General features: G+C 62.3%; 1 protein-coding gene across 1 annotated transcript in view; it reads right to left on the reverse strand.

Moving 5' to 3' along the window:
• Positions 1-113: 113 nt before the first annotated feature.
• ZC3H7B (zinc finger CCCH-type containing 7B) overlaps positions 114-15,463 on the reverse strand; it is a 27,062-nt gene continuing 11,712 nt past the window's right edge. Inside the window, 15 exon segments of the mRNA XM_023762256.1 lie at positions 114-2,962; positions 3,334-3,497; positions 3,589-3,722; positions 3,977-4,085; positions 4,216-4,321; positions 4,643-4,776; positions 7,900-7,985; positions 8,274-8,455; positions 9,378-9,478; positions 10,530-10,735; positions 12,012-12,173; positions 13,490-13,589; positions 14,300-14,358; positions 15,172-15,414; positions 15,417-15,458. Coding sequence (XP_023618024.1) covers positions 2,719-2,962; positions 3,334-3,497; positions 3,589-3,722; positions 3,977-4,085; positions 4,216-4,321; positions 4,643-4,776; positions 7,900-7,985; positions 8,274-8,455; positions 9,378-9,478; positions 10,530-10,735; positions 12,012-12,173; positions 13,490-13,589; positions 14,300-14,358; positions 15,172-15,414; positions 15,417-15,458 — 2,072 coding nt within the window. The 3' untranslated portion in view covers positions 114-2,718.

Consider the following 15,463-nt stretch of genomic DNA (forward strand, 5'->3'; position numbering starts at 1 on the left):
TGCCCTGCACCCCCCTTGGAATGTCTGGCTGAGGCCTGCCCGGCACCAGCCAGCTCTGCCCAAGGCACAAGTGCCGGGCAGGGAGGAACAGGAGCGACACCTGGGGGACAGAGGTCAAAATGCACACGTTTATTTTCTAGAACAAAGGCTGAAAGGAGCGAGTTTCTTTCATTTTATTTTAAGAAGGACAAAAATCGTTATTAAAACATCTACATTATTATCAAGATACTAGACCTTATGAATATTTAATATTAAAGTGTGGTATTCTTAAAATTTTAATACACATTTTAAAAGGACCATTGGATTGATTCCTGCCCCGCTGAGAAATGCAGCATCCCTGGCTGTCCCGCCCCAAAGGGACACTCCCATCAAGGGCGCCTGCCCGGTCACCACGCTGCATGACCTCTTGTCCCTGCCTGATGGCGGCGGGCACAGGCCCTGGTTCCCCTCTCCGAGCCTCCCAGTCAGGATCACAACTGAAATAATCGCCCTCATCCTTCCGAGCAGCGCACTCCTGCTTCCCTCCCCGCCCCTTCCTGCCTCCTGCGAGGGATCCAGCTCGGCCAGGCCAGGAAGGCCCGGATCCGGAGGCCCTGGGACGAAAACGGGTTGAAGAAAAATCTGGACTCTAAGCCTTTTCCCTTGGGGGAGAGAGAAACACCAATCCTGTGCTGTCCCTGCGCACTCCTGCTCGCTCCCAGGAGGGGGCGCTGAAGCTGTCAGCAGAGCTGGGCCCCAGCAAAGCCACCTCTGCCCCTGTGCCCAGTCAACTCGGGCCCTGGCCCTAGTCCCGGAATCCCCGGAAATGGCCCGAGGACCTTGAACACCTCTCCACATTACACCAGGGTGGCTGCATTTTCTGGCCAAATTCTTTATCTTTAGCCCTCAATAGAAGTGATTCGTTGGATACCACACACGTATATAATATTATATAGAGCGATATATTTAATACCTGTGTATATATGCATCACGGGGGCGACATATATACACACTAAAAACAAGGCTGGTGACAACAGACGGCAACACCACGGACCAGGGAAAACAAGTGTCATTGACATTCATGGCCACGGCCCCCACACTGGGTGTGGTCTCTCCTGCCCTCCAGCCACGCCACCAGCACCCACTCTGCAGTGCTGGCCTGCGGGGGGAGGGGCAGGGGGAGGGAGGGATGCATGCCTCAGTTATTGGGGAAAGGGTGGGCAGTGGTGGCGAGAGAAACAGGCCTCTCTGCAGCCCGGGTGCCCGTCATCGGATCATCACACGCTGTCAATCCTTGCTTGAGGAGAAGTAAGGGGTGCGCTATTCTCTCCGTCTCACCCCCGACCCCAGCCTTGGTCCCTGGTTCCTTCTGGGGGAGCCCCACTTCTGTGCCAATGGTGTGGGGCATTCTGGAATGTCTAGGGAACCAGGGGAGACGGGGCCTGCACACAGGGGGTGGGATGGAGACCAGAGGGTGCACACAGACATGAGGCTACACGAGGGCAGGAGAGGGGCTTGGTGGGTGGGAGCAGGGGCTGGGGGGTCAGCTGGGGTCCTAGGCAGCTGGCAGAGCCAGGGAGCAGGGAGGGGCCAGGACAGACAGTCATAATTGTACTTCTGGGTCTAAGGGAGAAGGGGGAGAGGACCATGCTGGGTCCCCCCAAAAGAGGGGCTGTGTCTGGTCCCAGAATGGCCCATGATGCCCCAGGGGCATGTCTCCCTTCTCTCAGCATCCCCTCACCTCAGTACCTCATTCCCTGCCCCTCCCACCTGTCCCTGAGTGGTGTGGGAAGAGACCTCTGCTGGAAGCTCCCCACAGCCATCCTCAGGAGAGGACTTCCCCTCCTCCGTGCTGACAAGACCAAACCCCTGAGCTTCCTTCCCCAGCCCCTGGGTGGCGCTGCCTGGGACCCCAGCTGCACACTGATGCAGAGGCGGTCACATACCTAATGACGGGCCCTGAGTCTCCTGACCAGTTTGCACCCCAGGTCTACCTCATGCCGTGGGATGGAGACCCTGTGTAGATCACTCCTTCCCTTTAGGCCTCAGTTTTCCTGTCTGTAGAATGGGGGCTTTGGGCTGGGTCATGACCAAAGGCTCTGAGGATCTACAATCTACATTCAGTGGTTCAAGAATGAGAGGGGCTGGGCTGGGCTGGCGGCCTCACTAAAGGGCCAGACCCCAGTCCCTCCCACTCTTCCAACCGGAGGGAAAATTGAGGCCCCAGAGGGGTAAGTGACCAATACCGTGTCCCAGCTCCATTCTGGGGCTGCATTTTAAAGCTAACTGGGGCCTCCTACCCTCTGTTATGTCCTGATCTGTCCCCAGGGAGGTGGGGGTGGAATGAAGGTGGGTAGAGAGGACCCTCCTGCTGCAGATTCAAGTGGGGACCCCAGGCTCCCCAGCCCTGAGCTTCAGGCCCCCCTCAGGAGCAGACAGAAGTTAAAGCTGTAGCTGAAGCTGGAGGGGTCCAACCAGGGGCACTGGGGCTGGGGGCAGGGAGCTGCCCAGGGCTCCAGCAGGGTGAGGACCCTGGGACCCCTGGAGGCCGCAGCACGTGCACCTGGCTTGCACACTGGGTAGTGGGTGCAGATGGGATGGGTAGGGCCTCCAGGGCCAGGGGCTGCCTGATGAGGACGCCCCCCACCCCCACCCCCAGGCTGCCCCGGCCCTTCCGCCAGGCCTTCTGTTCCCATCCACACCCCTGACCCTAGGACTTCACCCACAAGCCAGACCTGCCTACTCCCCGGGGACCGTGGCAGCAGCAGGGGCTTCGGGGGCGGCACCAGCAGTGCCGTCCTCTTGCAGCAGGAAGTTGTATTTGCCAAAGTCGTCGTCCCGCGGACACAGAAGCATGTCCTTGCGGGCCTTGGCCAGCTTCTGCTTCAGCACCTCGCGCCGGTCCAGCCACTCGTTGAGCTCCTCCTGCCCGTGGGCGCAGCGGCACTTGTCCCCGTCCGGGCAGGCCTTGCCCTTCTGGAGCCTGTTGGCAGCAGGAGGCTCACTGCCCACGCCCTGTGCCCTGTCCACCTCGGGCTGCCGGACCTGGGCCAGCCGCTTAGCCTCCCCCAAGACAAGCTCCACCCCGGGGAGCTTCGGTGCTGCTGCAAGCTGGCACGGCCCAGCCTTTTCAGGGACCCAGGGCTGCGAAGTAGGGTCTGGCCAGGCCCACCCTCCTCACCCCTCCAACCCTGCCCTGCCCGGCGCCAGGCTCCTCATGTCCAGGAGCAGCTGTTTCTGGACACACCATCCCCTGAGTGCCACCTCCGGGCCCAGAAGAGCCGGAGCTAGCCACGGCCTCCGTTCCCGGGGCCACGGCCTCTCCGCCCTCCCCGCCCCCGTCCCCGCCAGCACCTGTCGCAGAGCCGGAACTCGCCCATGGGGAAGCGGTAGGCCCAGCCGCTGGCATCGCTGTCGGACGTGAAGACCTTCTCCTTGTGCTTCTCGGACTGGATGTGCTGCTGCCACTGCTTCTTGCTGTTGCTGTTCTTGCCGCAGAGCCAGCAGTGGTAGCCCATCTGGGGGCACAGCCACCGTGGGTGCCCGCGCCTCACACCTCCGCCCGGAGGCCGCGCCCCTCCCCGCTGCCCGTGCGCGCGTGGGCTTTACCATGATGTCGGCGTAGTCCGTGGGCATCTGGATCTGCTTCTCCCCTTCCCGGGAGCTGATGGGGGTGCCTTCCCCCGGCTTCCCTGGGTTGTGCTTCTTCAGCCACATGTCGTAGGTCTGCTGCATGTCCAGGACTGGAGGGAGACGGACAGAGGGCATGGGGAGGATGCGCCCTCCATTCTGCCCTGCGACTCCTGCGGGAGAACTGGGGCCTCTCAGGCCCTATTGCTGGCTGCCCAGTCAGCCCCAGAGAGAAGACCAGAGAGCGTGTGGCCTGGTCACCTGGAGAAGGGCCCCCTGGCAGAGATGCTCTCAGGCTGCTGAGGAGTCGGGGTGTCGGCCATGAGGGTCACAGGGCCAGGCCCCGCCTTCCCAATCTGCCACTCACTCTTGTTCTCCTTCATGAACGTCCACATGTCCCTCTCCTCCGGGCTGTGTGCGAAGGAGCAGTTCCCCACGTACTGGCACTTGCGGCCGTTCTGCGCGTGGATGCAGAGCTGTGGGAGGCGAGGGGAGTCCTGCTGAGTACCGCCAGGTGGCATCGCTGCCCCACCAGAGGGCAAGCCCTCCCGGGGCCCCGCGCACCCATCTGAGGTCCCACTGCCACCCTGCCCCACCAGCGCTCACGTCGTATTGCTGTGGGAAGTTGCGAATGGACGGCAGTGGCCTCACTGACACCCATTTCCTCTTGGCCTTGGACATCACCAGAAGGACCCGCCGCTCCTTGGTCCAGCTGTAGGGCAGAGCGAGGGCCGTCAGGGAGGCAGGGCAGAGCCTCTGGCTGTGTGGCCTCCTCACCAGTGCCCGTGCCCCTGCCCAGCCCGCGCCCACTCACCAGTGCCCGTGCCCCTGCCCAGCCCGCGCCCACTCACCAGTGCCCACGCCCCCACCCACCCCGCGCCCACTCACCAGTGCCCGTGCCCCCGCCCACCCCGCGCCCACTCACCAGTGCCCGTGCCCCTGCCCAGCCCGCGCCCACTCACCAGTGCCCGTGCCCCCCCCAGCCCGCGCCCACTCACCAGTGCCCGTGCCCCACCACCCCGCGCCCACTCACCAGTGCCGGGCCTTGGCACTGCAGTACTTGAGGTCTTTGTCAGGCTCCACCACCTGCCCGTTCCTCCAGCACTGGCCACACACGAACTTCATCTGCAGGTCAAAGGTGCTGGGCCCATGTGTCCGCGGGGCACCCTGTGGGCAGAGGGGCTGGTGAAGCCACAGGCACCAGGACTAAGGCCTGAGGTCCAGCAGGAAGGCCCCTCCAGGGGCATTAGGACTGCCCGGAGCCTTAGAATGGGCAGGTCCATCACCACTTACTGGTAGGAAGTGACCCCCAGCTCCAGGCCCGTAGCCGCTCCATGTGGGAGCGAGGCCTGGAATGGGAATCCTGACTCCTGATCCAGTGCTCTCCGCCTTAGCTGGCTAGTCCACATCAGCCTGGTCTGTGGGGCTGCTGGCATTTCTCTGGGCACAGCATGCGACCTCATACCTCCCTGCCTTTGCACACGCCGTTCCCTCTTCCTGGAATGCCCTTTCTCCGTTCTTCATGGGTTTGGTCTAGAAACTTTCAAGACTCAGTTCAAGCACCTCCTTCAGGAAGCCTTCCTAGAGCTCTCCTAAGTGGCAGCTGCCCATCCTCTGAGCTCCCACAGTACCAAGCTACCCCATGTTGACGGACTCATCCAGTTACGAGGGCCAGGCCTGCTGGAGAGCAGCGCCCAGGAGGTGGACAGCCCCCTGCAGCGGGTGGGGATGGAGGGGCCTGCGATGGGCGGTGGGACCGACCACTGGGCAGCCCTGGACTCTAAATCCCACGCGTTCATGCCCCGTCCTCTGCCCCAGCCTTCCCCTTGCAGGCAGGAGCTCCTGCTCTTGAGCATCCCTGGGTCAGGGTGGGGCAGGCGGTGAGAAGATGCCCACTCAGCCTCCCTCCCTGCAACCTCGCTGTCCCTCCGTCAGCTAGAGCCTCCCAGCCTCCCTGGAATCTGATACGGGGCCACCCCTCCAGGCAGCACTCTCTCCTCTAGGCTGCAGGTTCGAGTCCCCGGCCACGGGTGCACTTGTCCCTGGCACTGCCCAGCCCAGGGGCTGCCCTGGGGCAGGAAGGGGTTCTGTCCTTGCTGGTGCTGACTGAGCCCTGGCTCCGCCCCAGGATCACACACGTTGTCCCGATGATGGCATAAAACCACAGCTTTATCACTGGCCCGGCCTACACAAGGCCTTATCTTGGGGCGCGGCGCCCATCTTCTGGGATCTAGCTGCCTCGGAGGTGTGTGGGTGGGTTTCGATCCGCAGGTAGGGTTTATTCCGGCGGGAAATTCAAATGGAAATACCATTCATTTATCTAAAAAGAGGCTCCCCCCCCCCCCCCCCCCGCTGCAGCCTCGGGGGAGGGGGGTCATTCCCCTCGTGGCTCAGCCAGGTCACTGACCCACCCACAGGTAGGCGGCCCGAGGACAGGGGCCTGGCGAGAGGGAGGTGCTCGCGCTTCTTCGCGGATGGCCCAGCTGTGCCACAGGCCCTGGCCAGATACCCCGGCATCTCGCTCTCGGTCCCACAGTGCCACTGGCCCCACCCTATGACGGCAAACAAACAAGACGCCCATGCCCACATGACCGGGCCTGGCCAGAAGCCCTGTTCCGGAGCCAGGCCCGAGAGAGGCATCTTGGTGGGGAGGGGGGGTCTGGCAGCAGGAGGGGGTGGAAAGCTATCGTGGTACCTTGAGCAGCCAGGCCTGCCCTGTTCCTGGGGACCCTGGCAGCCGCCCTGGGTGGGATGAAGGGGGTCAGAAGGCCAGGTGGTGGCAAGGACAGTATTCTCTCTAGAAGGTGATGCTGCACGTCCAGGCTTAGCCCCTCACTGGTGCCCGGTCAGGAGCAAAACTAAACCCATGGGAGAGGGACAGAGGAAGGAAGCAACCAGGAATTGGGGAGAGAAAGAAAAAGGACCAGCAACAAGGGGGCTAAGAAGAGAGAGGGAAGGCCCGAGGGGGCTGGGCAGCTCTGTTGACCAACCAGCCTGCCCTGCTCCCTGGCTCCCTGCCACACCCAGGCTGGCCTCAGGTGGGCCTGGCAGAGTGAGGGGGTCGTCCCTCCTGTGTGGATGGCACAGGGGCATCATATCACAGTCACCATCTCCTGTGCCCTGAGGCCACCCCTTCTCTCCCCGCTGTCACCTAAGTTACAAGGATCCCTGCCTCCTGGGGCAGGGGTGAGGATGGGGATGGCTCAGGGCCAGTCGGCGAGCTGCGGCATGATCGGCTCCTGTGAGCCTCAACCCTACCCTGGGAGATGGCAGGCAGGACTATGGTCCCCATTTTATGGATGAGGAGCCCTCAGGGGTGAAGGGCATGGTGCAGGGTGGGAGGGAGCAGAGCGAGCTCCAGACCAGACGTCAGAGAAGCTGGGATTTACTCCACGAAGTGTGCCCCTGGGCAGGTCCGAGAATGCCCTGCGCCCCCGTGCCCGCGTCTGCAGAAGCCGTGATGCCGCAGTGCCATCTTCAGGACCCGGGTGAGGATCCAGAGGGAGGGGAGGCGATACAATCAGGGGGTGAAAGTGTGAGGGGCACCAGGATATTGACATGGTTTCAAGTACCTCCCGGAAGACAGTTATTACCGACAAAGGGGGAAAGTACAACCTCACAGCAGAGAAACCTGCACAGTGAGGCACCTTATGTCAAGTCATCACCAGTAAGAGGACAAGTCAGACGACATGCCTCCCGCCGAGTGACCCGAGAAGAACATAACATCACCCTGGGGTTTGAGGAACCATCGGACAATCCCGGGCGGACGGGCCTTTTACAAAGCAACCGGCTCTTCACAAATGTCAAGGTCATGAAAGACAGAGAGACTGAGGGGTTGCTCTGGGTTAAAGGACCCTAAAGAGACACAGTGGGAATGCCGCGTGGGACTCGGGATTTGGGAATGACTCGCAAACCCTGAACGCAGCACGCCAGGCTCTGCACAGGTGCGCCGATGTTAACTGTGGTGCTGGTAGCTGTCCTGCGGTTATTATGGAAGAGAGCGCCTGTGTTTTTAGAAAACACACGCTGACGTATTTAGGGGAAATGGGGCATCACGTCTGCAACTTATTCTCAAATAGTTCAGAAAAAAAAGTGTGTGCCTTCTGTTTATAAATGTATATGTGTAGGTACACACACACACACACACACACACACACACGGGACAAAGCGTGGGATGTGGTAAAATGTTAACATCTGGGAATCCAGAAAAGGGTATACATATTCTATGTACGATTCTTAGAATTTTCTAGTAAATCTGAAATGATGTGCATCCCAAGGCCAGGGCCTTACCAAGCTGCTGCTGGCCTTCCCCGCGTGGGCCTCCATCTGCTGCCAGTATTTCTTGGATTCCTGGACGATGTCTTCGTGGGTCATGCCTGGGGAGGGCGAGAGCGGACATGGTGTCCTTGAAGGAGCTCAGCCAGGAGAGGCAGCGATCCGAGAGGTGCTGGTGCCACCTGCCTCCACCTGCCTCCGCCCGCCCCCCTGGCAGTGCCCGGAGAGGGACAAACCTGGATCCTCGGAGCCGGCCGCTGCCTGGGAGCAGAGCCTCTGTGATGTTTAGGAAGCACCGGCTCCCCACTCCCCAGGGAGCCCCCCAGGAGGCGCCCCCCTCTCTCCACCTGCCCACCCCCCTCGCAGGAGCCGGCCCCGCCCAGCCCCACCTGAGTACTGCTGCAGCAGCCAGACTTTGAGCTCGATGAAGCTGTGGGCGAAGTGGCAGCTGTCCTCCCGCAGGCAGCCGTAGCGCACCTCGTGGCGGCACACGTCGAACTGGAAGTGCTCCTGGAACTGGCGGATCTTGGAGTACTTGAGGGAGGTGGAGCGGACGATGTGCACCAGGCACCTGGGGGCGGGTGGGGAAATGCAGGCTGCAGCCCCTTCCTGCTGGGCCTGAGGGAGGGGCTCCTCCCTGGGTGCCTCCTGCCTGCTGACCGCATCTACAAGCGATGGCACAGGAGGCGGCAGGGGAGGGGGGAGGGGGTCCCACACTCCGGCAGCTCTGGTTAGAGTCCAGCTGTGGGCCCCGCACCCCTCAGTCTGGGGCAAGCTCAAGGGCAGAGCTGCCAGCAGGAGCAGGACCACAGCTACCACCTGCTACGGGGCTGGGAGAAGGGAGTGCCCACGGGTGGAGAAGGGGCACTTCCCTCGGGCTCCCAGCCCGATGCTCCAGAACTGGTCCTGCCCCCAGAGGAATACTAAGGCAGCTCCTTCGGGCCAGCGACGTTAATCACCCTCCCAGCAACCTTAGGAGACTCGGAATCACCGACTGTACGATGAGGACCCAAGGGTCAGGGCGGCCAAAGGACACAGGACAGGCCGCTCCCTGACCAGCTGGGACTCCAGGGCCTTGGCTCCACCGTCCCCGAAGGGGCAGAGCCAAGGGGGTCAGAGGGAGCGAACGTGGGCGCCTGGCTCACCCAGCCCCTCCCACTCTGCCGTCGCTGATGTCAGGAGAGTGGGGGCACCAGACAGGAGTCAGAGGCGCGGCCTCCCACTTTCTCATCCGTTCAACACAGATGGCATCTCTGCCCTCACAGGACTAGGGGGTAAGTGATACCCAAAAGGAGGCTTGGAATAGAGCTGCTCCATCAAGGGGGTCTGTCTGTCCCTTCCAGGTGGGTGCCGGCTCTGAGTCCCAAATTCTGCCCCTCGCCTTGATGCCCTCCGTCCACCCTCTGACTCAGCTGCTCCCCAGGCATCTGAGCCACCCCAGGGAGCCTCTCCATGTGCCCCCCTCCCCGGGCTGGGCTGTGGGTGACACTCACTTGTTGTTATAAAAGCTGTGCTTGGCAGCCAGGTTGGAGCAGACGGAGGGAGAGTCCTTCGTGCCTTTGCTGATGATCCGGGGTTTACTGTCAAAGCAGATCTGCCCGGGGAGGGCCTGGGCTGGAACCCGCATGACCACCCAGGGTGGGGGGTGGACAGACGGGTCCCCGAAAGCCCTGTTCTGAGTGCCTGAGTCGGGGAAGGGAGGGCCAGGGTCTGCGGTCCCTGCCTCTCTGGCTCTTGCTCACAGGTACCCTGGCCCGGGCTCTCTGACCCCACCCTGCATTGCGTGGGGATTCACCATGCCAGGCCGAGGGCAAGGGTTACTCCGTGCCTCAGCCTCAGTTTCCTTAACTGTAAAGTGGGGATAACCACACAGGGGCTGTCCCACAGGTTCCCTGTGAAGCTCAGAAAGGATAGAACCGAACCGCAGTGCTCTGTAAAGTACATGCAGCGTCCGACGGGGAGCTGACCCCAGGCGGCCTGCTCTCCGCGGCTGCCTGCCTGCTCCGAGTCGGAGGGAGGGCTGGCTGTGTGATGGACGGGGTGGGGCTGAGCTGCACCAAACCCTGCCAGCATCCGGGACCAGAGCTCCCCCTCCGCAGATCTGGACCCTCACAGGCTGTGGCTGGTGGGGAGGCAGGGCGCAGGGGGCCTTCTGTGGCAGCTCAGGGGAGGGAATGAACGGCAGCCGGTGGGGCCGGCTGAATCGCAGCTGGGCCTGAGGGTCTGAGGATGCTCCCGGGAGAGGATACAGGCTGCACACACGCAGAGAAGTAGACAGGGAGGTGCAGCGGGCATTGAAGTCAGCACCACCGGACAAGGCGGTGAGGGGGTGGAACGAGCACCTAAAGCACCTGGCCCCAGCTTGGCCCAAGACGGCCGGAGGGAAGAGCAGGTGTGATCATTTCTCTTCTGCCTCAGTGTCCGCCTGTCCTCGGTGAGGGGCTGGGCAGGATCGGGGCTCTAGCGTGACCGAGCCTCTGAGCCTAACTTTCTAACAGTCCAAGGACCTACGGACTCTAGGGTCAGGCCTCCAACACCACCTGTTCCAGGGCTGCCATTCCAGCGGAATGCGCCAGGGAGCCCTCCCCAGCCCTGCCTGTGCCACCGCCTGTGGACGGGTGGGGGTGGGGCGGGCGGGCAGGTACCTCGCAGAGGAACGTGAAGATGCCCTGGTGCTCCTTAAGGAGCTTGGCGATGGTGAGGCTGCCGCGCTTGACGCCCCCCAGCGGGTCGAAGAGCAGGTCGCGGTTGAGGGTGCCCTTGCGCTCCTCGGTCCACACGTCGATCTCCTCCTGATGGTAGGCGAAGGTGCAGTTATCCCCGTACTTACAGTCCTGCTTGTTAATCATGTCTGCAAAGAGGCAACAGGACACACGTTCTGCCAGGCGGGAAGGCGGCCCCCAGCGCCCCCAGGACCGCCGCTGCGGCCCGGGGGTGCCAGCAACCCCCCCGGCGGGCCCTGGGCTCATCTCCGACACGTGGGCGCTGCCCTGCCCGCCACCAGGACCGGGGAGGGGCGGCCTCCTCTTTGCTCTACACCCGGGTGGGTGGGGGTGGGGAGTCACATCTTCATCTGCAAAACATGGCTATCATCAGGCTCCACCCAGAGTCTGAGGATGCGTGACGGTGGGTACAAAAAGGTGACAATAGAAAGCACTTAACAATATTGTGACTGTCGTATATCGCTATGTAGACGCACCAAGACGCCTGGGTGAGGAGTAGAAGCATATAAGGTATATAACTGTCTATTAAATTTCAACCAAGTTGACATGAGCCAGGCATGAGGGCAATGGCAACAGAATACGTTTTAAAAGCTAACATTTATTGTCCTGGCCGGTCTGGCTCAGTGGACAGAGCGTTGGCCTGTGGACCAAAGGGTCCCGAGCTCGATTCCAATCAAGGGCACGTACCTTGGTTGCAGGCTCCTCCCCAGCCCGGGCCCTGGTCAGGGCATGTGCAGGAGGCAACCCATCAATGTGTTTCTCTCACATCAATGTTTCTTTCTGTCTTTCCCTCTCCCACTCTCTCTAAAACAGCGGTTCTCAACCTGTGGGTCGCGACCCCTTTGGGGGTCGAACGACCCTTTCACAGGGGTCGCCTAAGACCATCCTGCATATCAGATATTTACATGACGATTCATAACAGTAGCAACATGACAGTTACGAAGTAGCAACGAAAATAATTTTATGGTTGGGTCACAACATGAGGAACTGTATTTAAAGGGCCAGAATGTTGAGAACCACTGCTCTATAAAAGACCAATGGAAAAATATCCTCGAGTGAGGGTTAACAAAATATAAATACAAAAAAAAATAAATAAAAGCTAACATTAATCGAGCCTTACTATGTGCCAGTCCTCAATGCTGTACACGGATTCTTTCCGCACCTTCCCACAGCCGTGGGCCCTGCCGCAGTAGCAGGCTAGCTCTCCACCAACTGTGCGGCCCTCTCACTCGAGAGCGCGGCCACCGAATGTCCCCGCCCGTCTGCAGAGCTGGTCCGGGTGGGAGCCGCTCTCTGGATGTGGGGTTCATCCTCGAAGGGCCACACCTGCTCGGCCCACCTGCCTCCTGTGAGGAGCAGAGCAGCAGCCTGGCGTGCGAAGCCGCCCTGTCGCGGGCCACCCACCTTTGCACAGGTAGTAGGAGCCCACGAAGCTGGTCTTGGTGGGCCGGGGCCGGATCCGCTTCCAGGTCTGGTCCTCGGAGCTCCGGAGCCGGCCGAGCAGGAGGTCGCGCTTGCACTTGTGCTCCAGGCCCTCGCGGTAGGTGTAGTCGCCTGCCCGGGGGCCTGTGGGTGCAGGGGCATAGGGATGTAGGGACGTGACTCCGGGAGCAGAACCCAAGGCTGATGGCTGACGGGCCCAAGCAGAGGGAATCGGCCCCCTGTCTACAAACCTGCCTCCTTCACCTGGGCCTCCGCCACCCCCCACCCATGCCATATGCTCTCTGGGGCCTGGGTCGGGGGAAGCCCTTCAAAGAGCCCCTTCTCAGCACCCCACCCCCCACCCCCTGGCCCTCTAGTGATCCTGAGCGTTTCCGTGTTTCCCTAAATGAATTATGAAGACAGTGCCCAGCAGAGAGCAGACCTCCACCCCCCCCCTTCTTTTCCTGTCTGAATGGCATCGCCCGGATTCATCCTCCCTCCCCTGCTCCTTTCTCTTCCTGGTCCTTTAAAATCTGCTGGCCAAGGGCCCCCTGTCCCCGGACAGTGGAGTGGGGTGATCTCCTTAAAGAGACCAACAGGAAACGGCCCCTGTGGGGCCCATGAGATCCGGCTGCCAGCACCAGGTGTGCACCGGCTCCTGGGCCTGTCGGTTTCCTCGGGGCAGGGGCAGCGGGCGTGGGGGGCAGGGAGGCAGCCAAGGAAGAACTTCCTCATGGGCACAGCCATCCGCCAAGATGGCATCTGCTCTCGTCCCCACAGGCCCATGGAGTGCTGTGGGATGACTCAGGCAGGGGCGACAGGCACTGGGGGGTGGGCCAGGGAGGTCTTGCAGCCGGTGGATGACAGTAACTGGATGACCCCTAAGGCCCTGCCAGCTCCAACACCCTGAGAGGGAGGATGTAGTCTGCTGAGATTTCTAACCTGGGACCCTATATCGTCCAGAACTTCGGGGCTGTGGGCTTCTGGCAGATGAAACCCTGAGCCTGAGAGTCTAGACTCCTGAGACGCTGGGTGAGCTGAAAATTATCTCCCAATCCTGGGCCTCTCTGAACAACTTCCACCGCCCCCCTTGGATTTGGGGTCTAGGGACTCCCCTGGGGCCACACAGCTAGTGTCCTCTCCCAAACTCCTTTGCCCCCTTGGTGCTGGGCAAGGTTTGCAGTCACCCCGTGGGAGGCACTCAGGGGAGCGTGGAGGGGGCTCTGCACTCCGCAGCCGGGTCCCAGCCTCTGGGCTGCAGGGCGCCGAGATGCACCGGCAGCGCCCTCCCTGCCCGCCAGCCTCCCCAGCACTTGTGCAAGCCCCGCCCCCACACTGTCTCCCGGTCTGCTCCTGTTCCCGCCTCATCTCTGACTGGCACACGAGGACCTGCCATTCTGGGGTCCATGCTCCGGAGACCCCCAGCATCTCAGAGGGGCAGAGGTGAGGGTGCACGTTACCTGTTTTGGGGTAGCAGAGCTGGCAGGCCTGCTTGAACTCGTGGGTGGCAGCCAAGGGGTTCTTGATGAGCAAGGCGGTGTTGGGCATGGAGGGCTCTGGCTGTGATAAGAGGAAGTTGGGCATCTTGGGCCCTGGGTGAGGGCTGGAGCCACCAGGGCCGGCCTGGGCACCAGAATGGGGGGGGCTCTATGACCCTTCCGCCCCATCCAAGGGCAGAACTGTAGCCCAGGACCCTCCCTCTTCTTCTGCCCTCCCGGCCAGGGCGCTCCTTATCTGATCCAAGAATCCAGAACATAGGACTGGAGAAGCCTCGGGGTAGCGTGATCTCGCCCCAGAGCCTCCCCTTGGGAACCAGCCCAGCATGAAGCAGAGCAAGAGGAGTGGGCCCGCGGGGCTGTGCACGCCCGGCCTCCACTTCCCAGGCCCCACAGGACGAGGGGAGGTCAGGCACTTCCCTGGGGCCACGCAGCTACTGTCCAGCTGAGGCAGGAGGCCAGGCTGCCTAACTCCTGGTCAGGTGCGCGCCCACCCCCAGAGCCTGGCTGAGCCCCGAAACCAGGGATGTTCCTAACGCTGGAGAAGTTCCTCAGCCCCCTGAGCCTCCGTGTCCTCTTCTGCCAGCCCCGGGCCCTTTGCTCGCCCTCCCAGCACGCGGCTCAGTTGGGAAGGGCTGAGAGACCATCTGCTCCCGGGGGTGCAGCCCCTTGTCCCAGGCAGAGGGCTCACCCCGCTCCGGAGCCCACAGCCACTCGCCATCCACCCCCGGGGGCATGGGGTGCCTGGTCACGCATCCTCACCACGTCACTCACCGAGGGGGCTGGCTTCTGAGTGCCACTGGGGGGACGATGGTCCTGTGAGCTGGGGTCCTCTGGGCAAGGAGAAGACACGGGGGTCACGGCCCCGCCCGGGAGGGGGTGGGGGGCCCTCCTAGGATTCTTCTCCATATTTCGAACCCAGAGAAGCCTCCCAGCTACACACCTTCTCCTATTCATGCTGATCCCCTCACTCCACCCCCGGGGGGACAGGGAAGCATCCCAGCCGAGCACGTCCCCACACACCCCGCACCCCCTCGGGCCCCAGGAGACAGGCCGCAGCTCGGCCACAGGTCCTCCGAGACTAGCTCGGTCTTCAAGGCCCCCATCCTGCCCGCCCTCCTACTCCTCTGCCTTGGGAGACCTCCCTCCGTCATGCGGGCCTGTGTCAACTGCTCCCCCTGCTGGCAGATGCCTCTTGCAGGAGGCGCCGTCACCTCCCCCGGGAAGCCCCTCGGGGCTCCTGCAGCCCCGTGAGTTCCCCTCAGCCACGAGCTCTCTGGGCCACGTCTGGGGAAAGCCCTGCCTGGAAGGGCCCATGTGAGCCGGTTGCCTGTCTGGGTTCCTGGCACCCGGCTGTGTGGTACTGAAGGAGCCCATGGCCTTGAACCCACCGGCCTAGTGACCCCAGTCCCTGGGAGGCTGGACAGAGAGCACCAGACCACAGGTCTGGAGTCCTAGCCGATCCCAGCTCTGCTGTTCGATTTTGAACAAGATACCAGCCCGACACTGAGCCGAGAGCTGCAGGGTGACAGGACCCGGGGTTTGGCAAACAGTTGTAATCCCAACTCCCCGCTCCGGAGACTGGAGCCGTGATGGCACCTTGCACACTGTCAAGGGGGTGAGGCGTGCCTGCCACCAGGCCTCACCCATGAAGGCGCTGGGCTTGTCCAGGGAGCCCCGGGTTGACCCGAAGCTGTCCAAGGCGTCCAGGCGGGTCTCTGAGTAGGGCAGCAGGTCCAGGGAGTCCAAGGCGGAGCCCGGGGGGTCGAGGGCATCCAGCACAGAGGCAGCCAGCTTCTTGGAGGGGTCCATGACGAGGCCAAAGGAGGCGGGGGGCAGTGGGCTGGAGACGGGGATGGACCCCCCCACCACGGGTGGCAGCAGCGGGGTCCGCCGGGGAACACGGGTATCAGCTGGGGCAGCTCGCTGGGTACACCG

This window comes from Myotis lucifugus, unplaced genomic scaffold (assembly GCF_000147115.1).
Source record: "Myotis lucifugus unplaced genomic scaffold, Myoluc2.0 scaffold_239, whole genome shotgun sequence".
Classification (NCBI taxonomy): Eukaryota; Metazoa; Chordata; class Mammalia; order Chiroptera; family Vespertilionidae; genus Myotis; species Myotis lucifugus.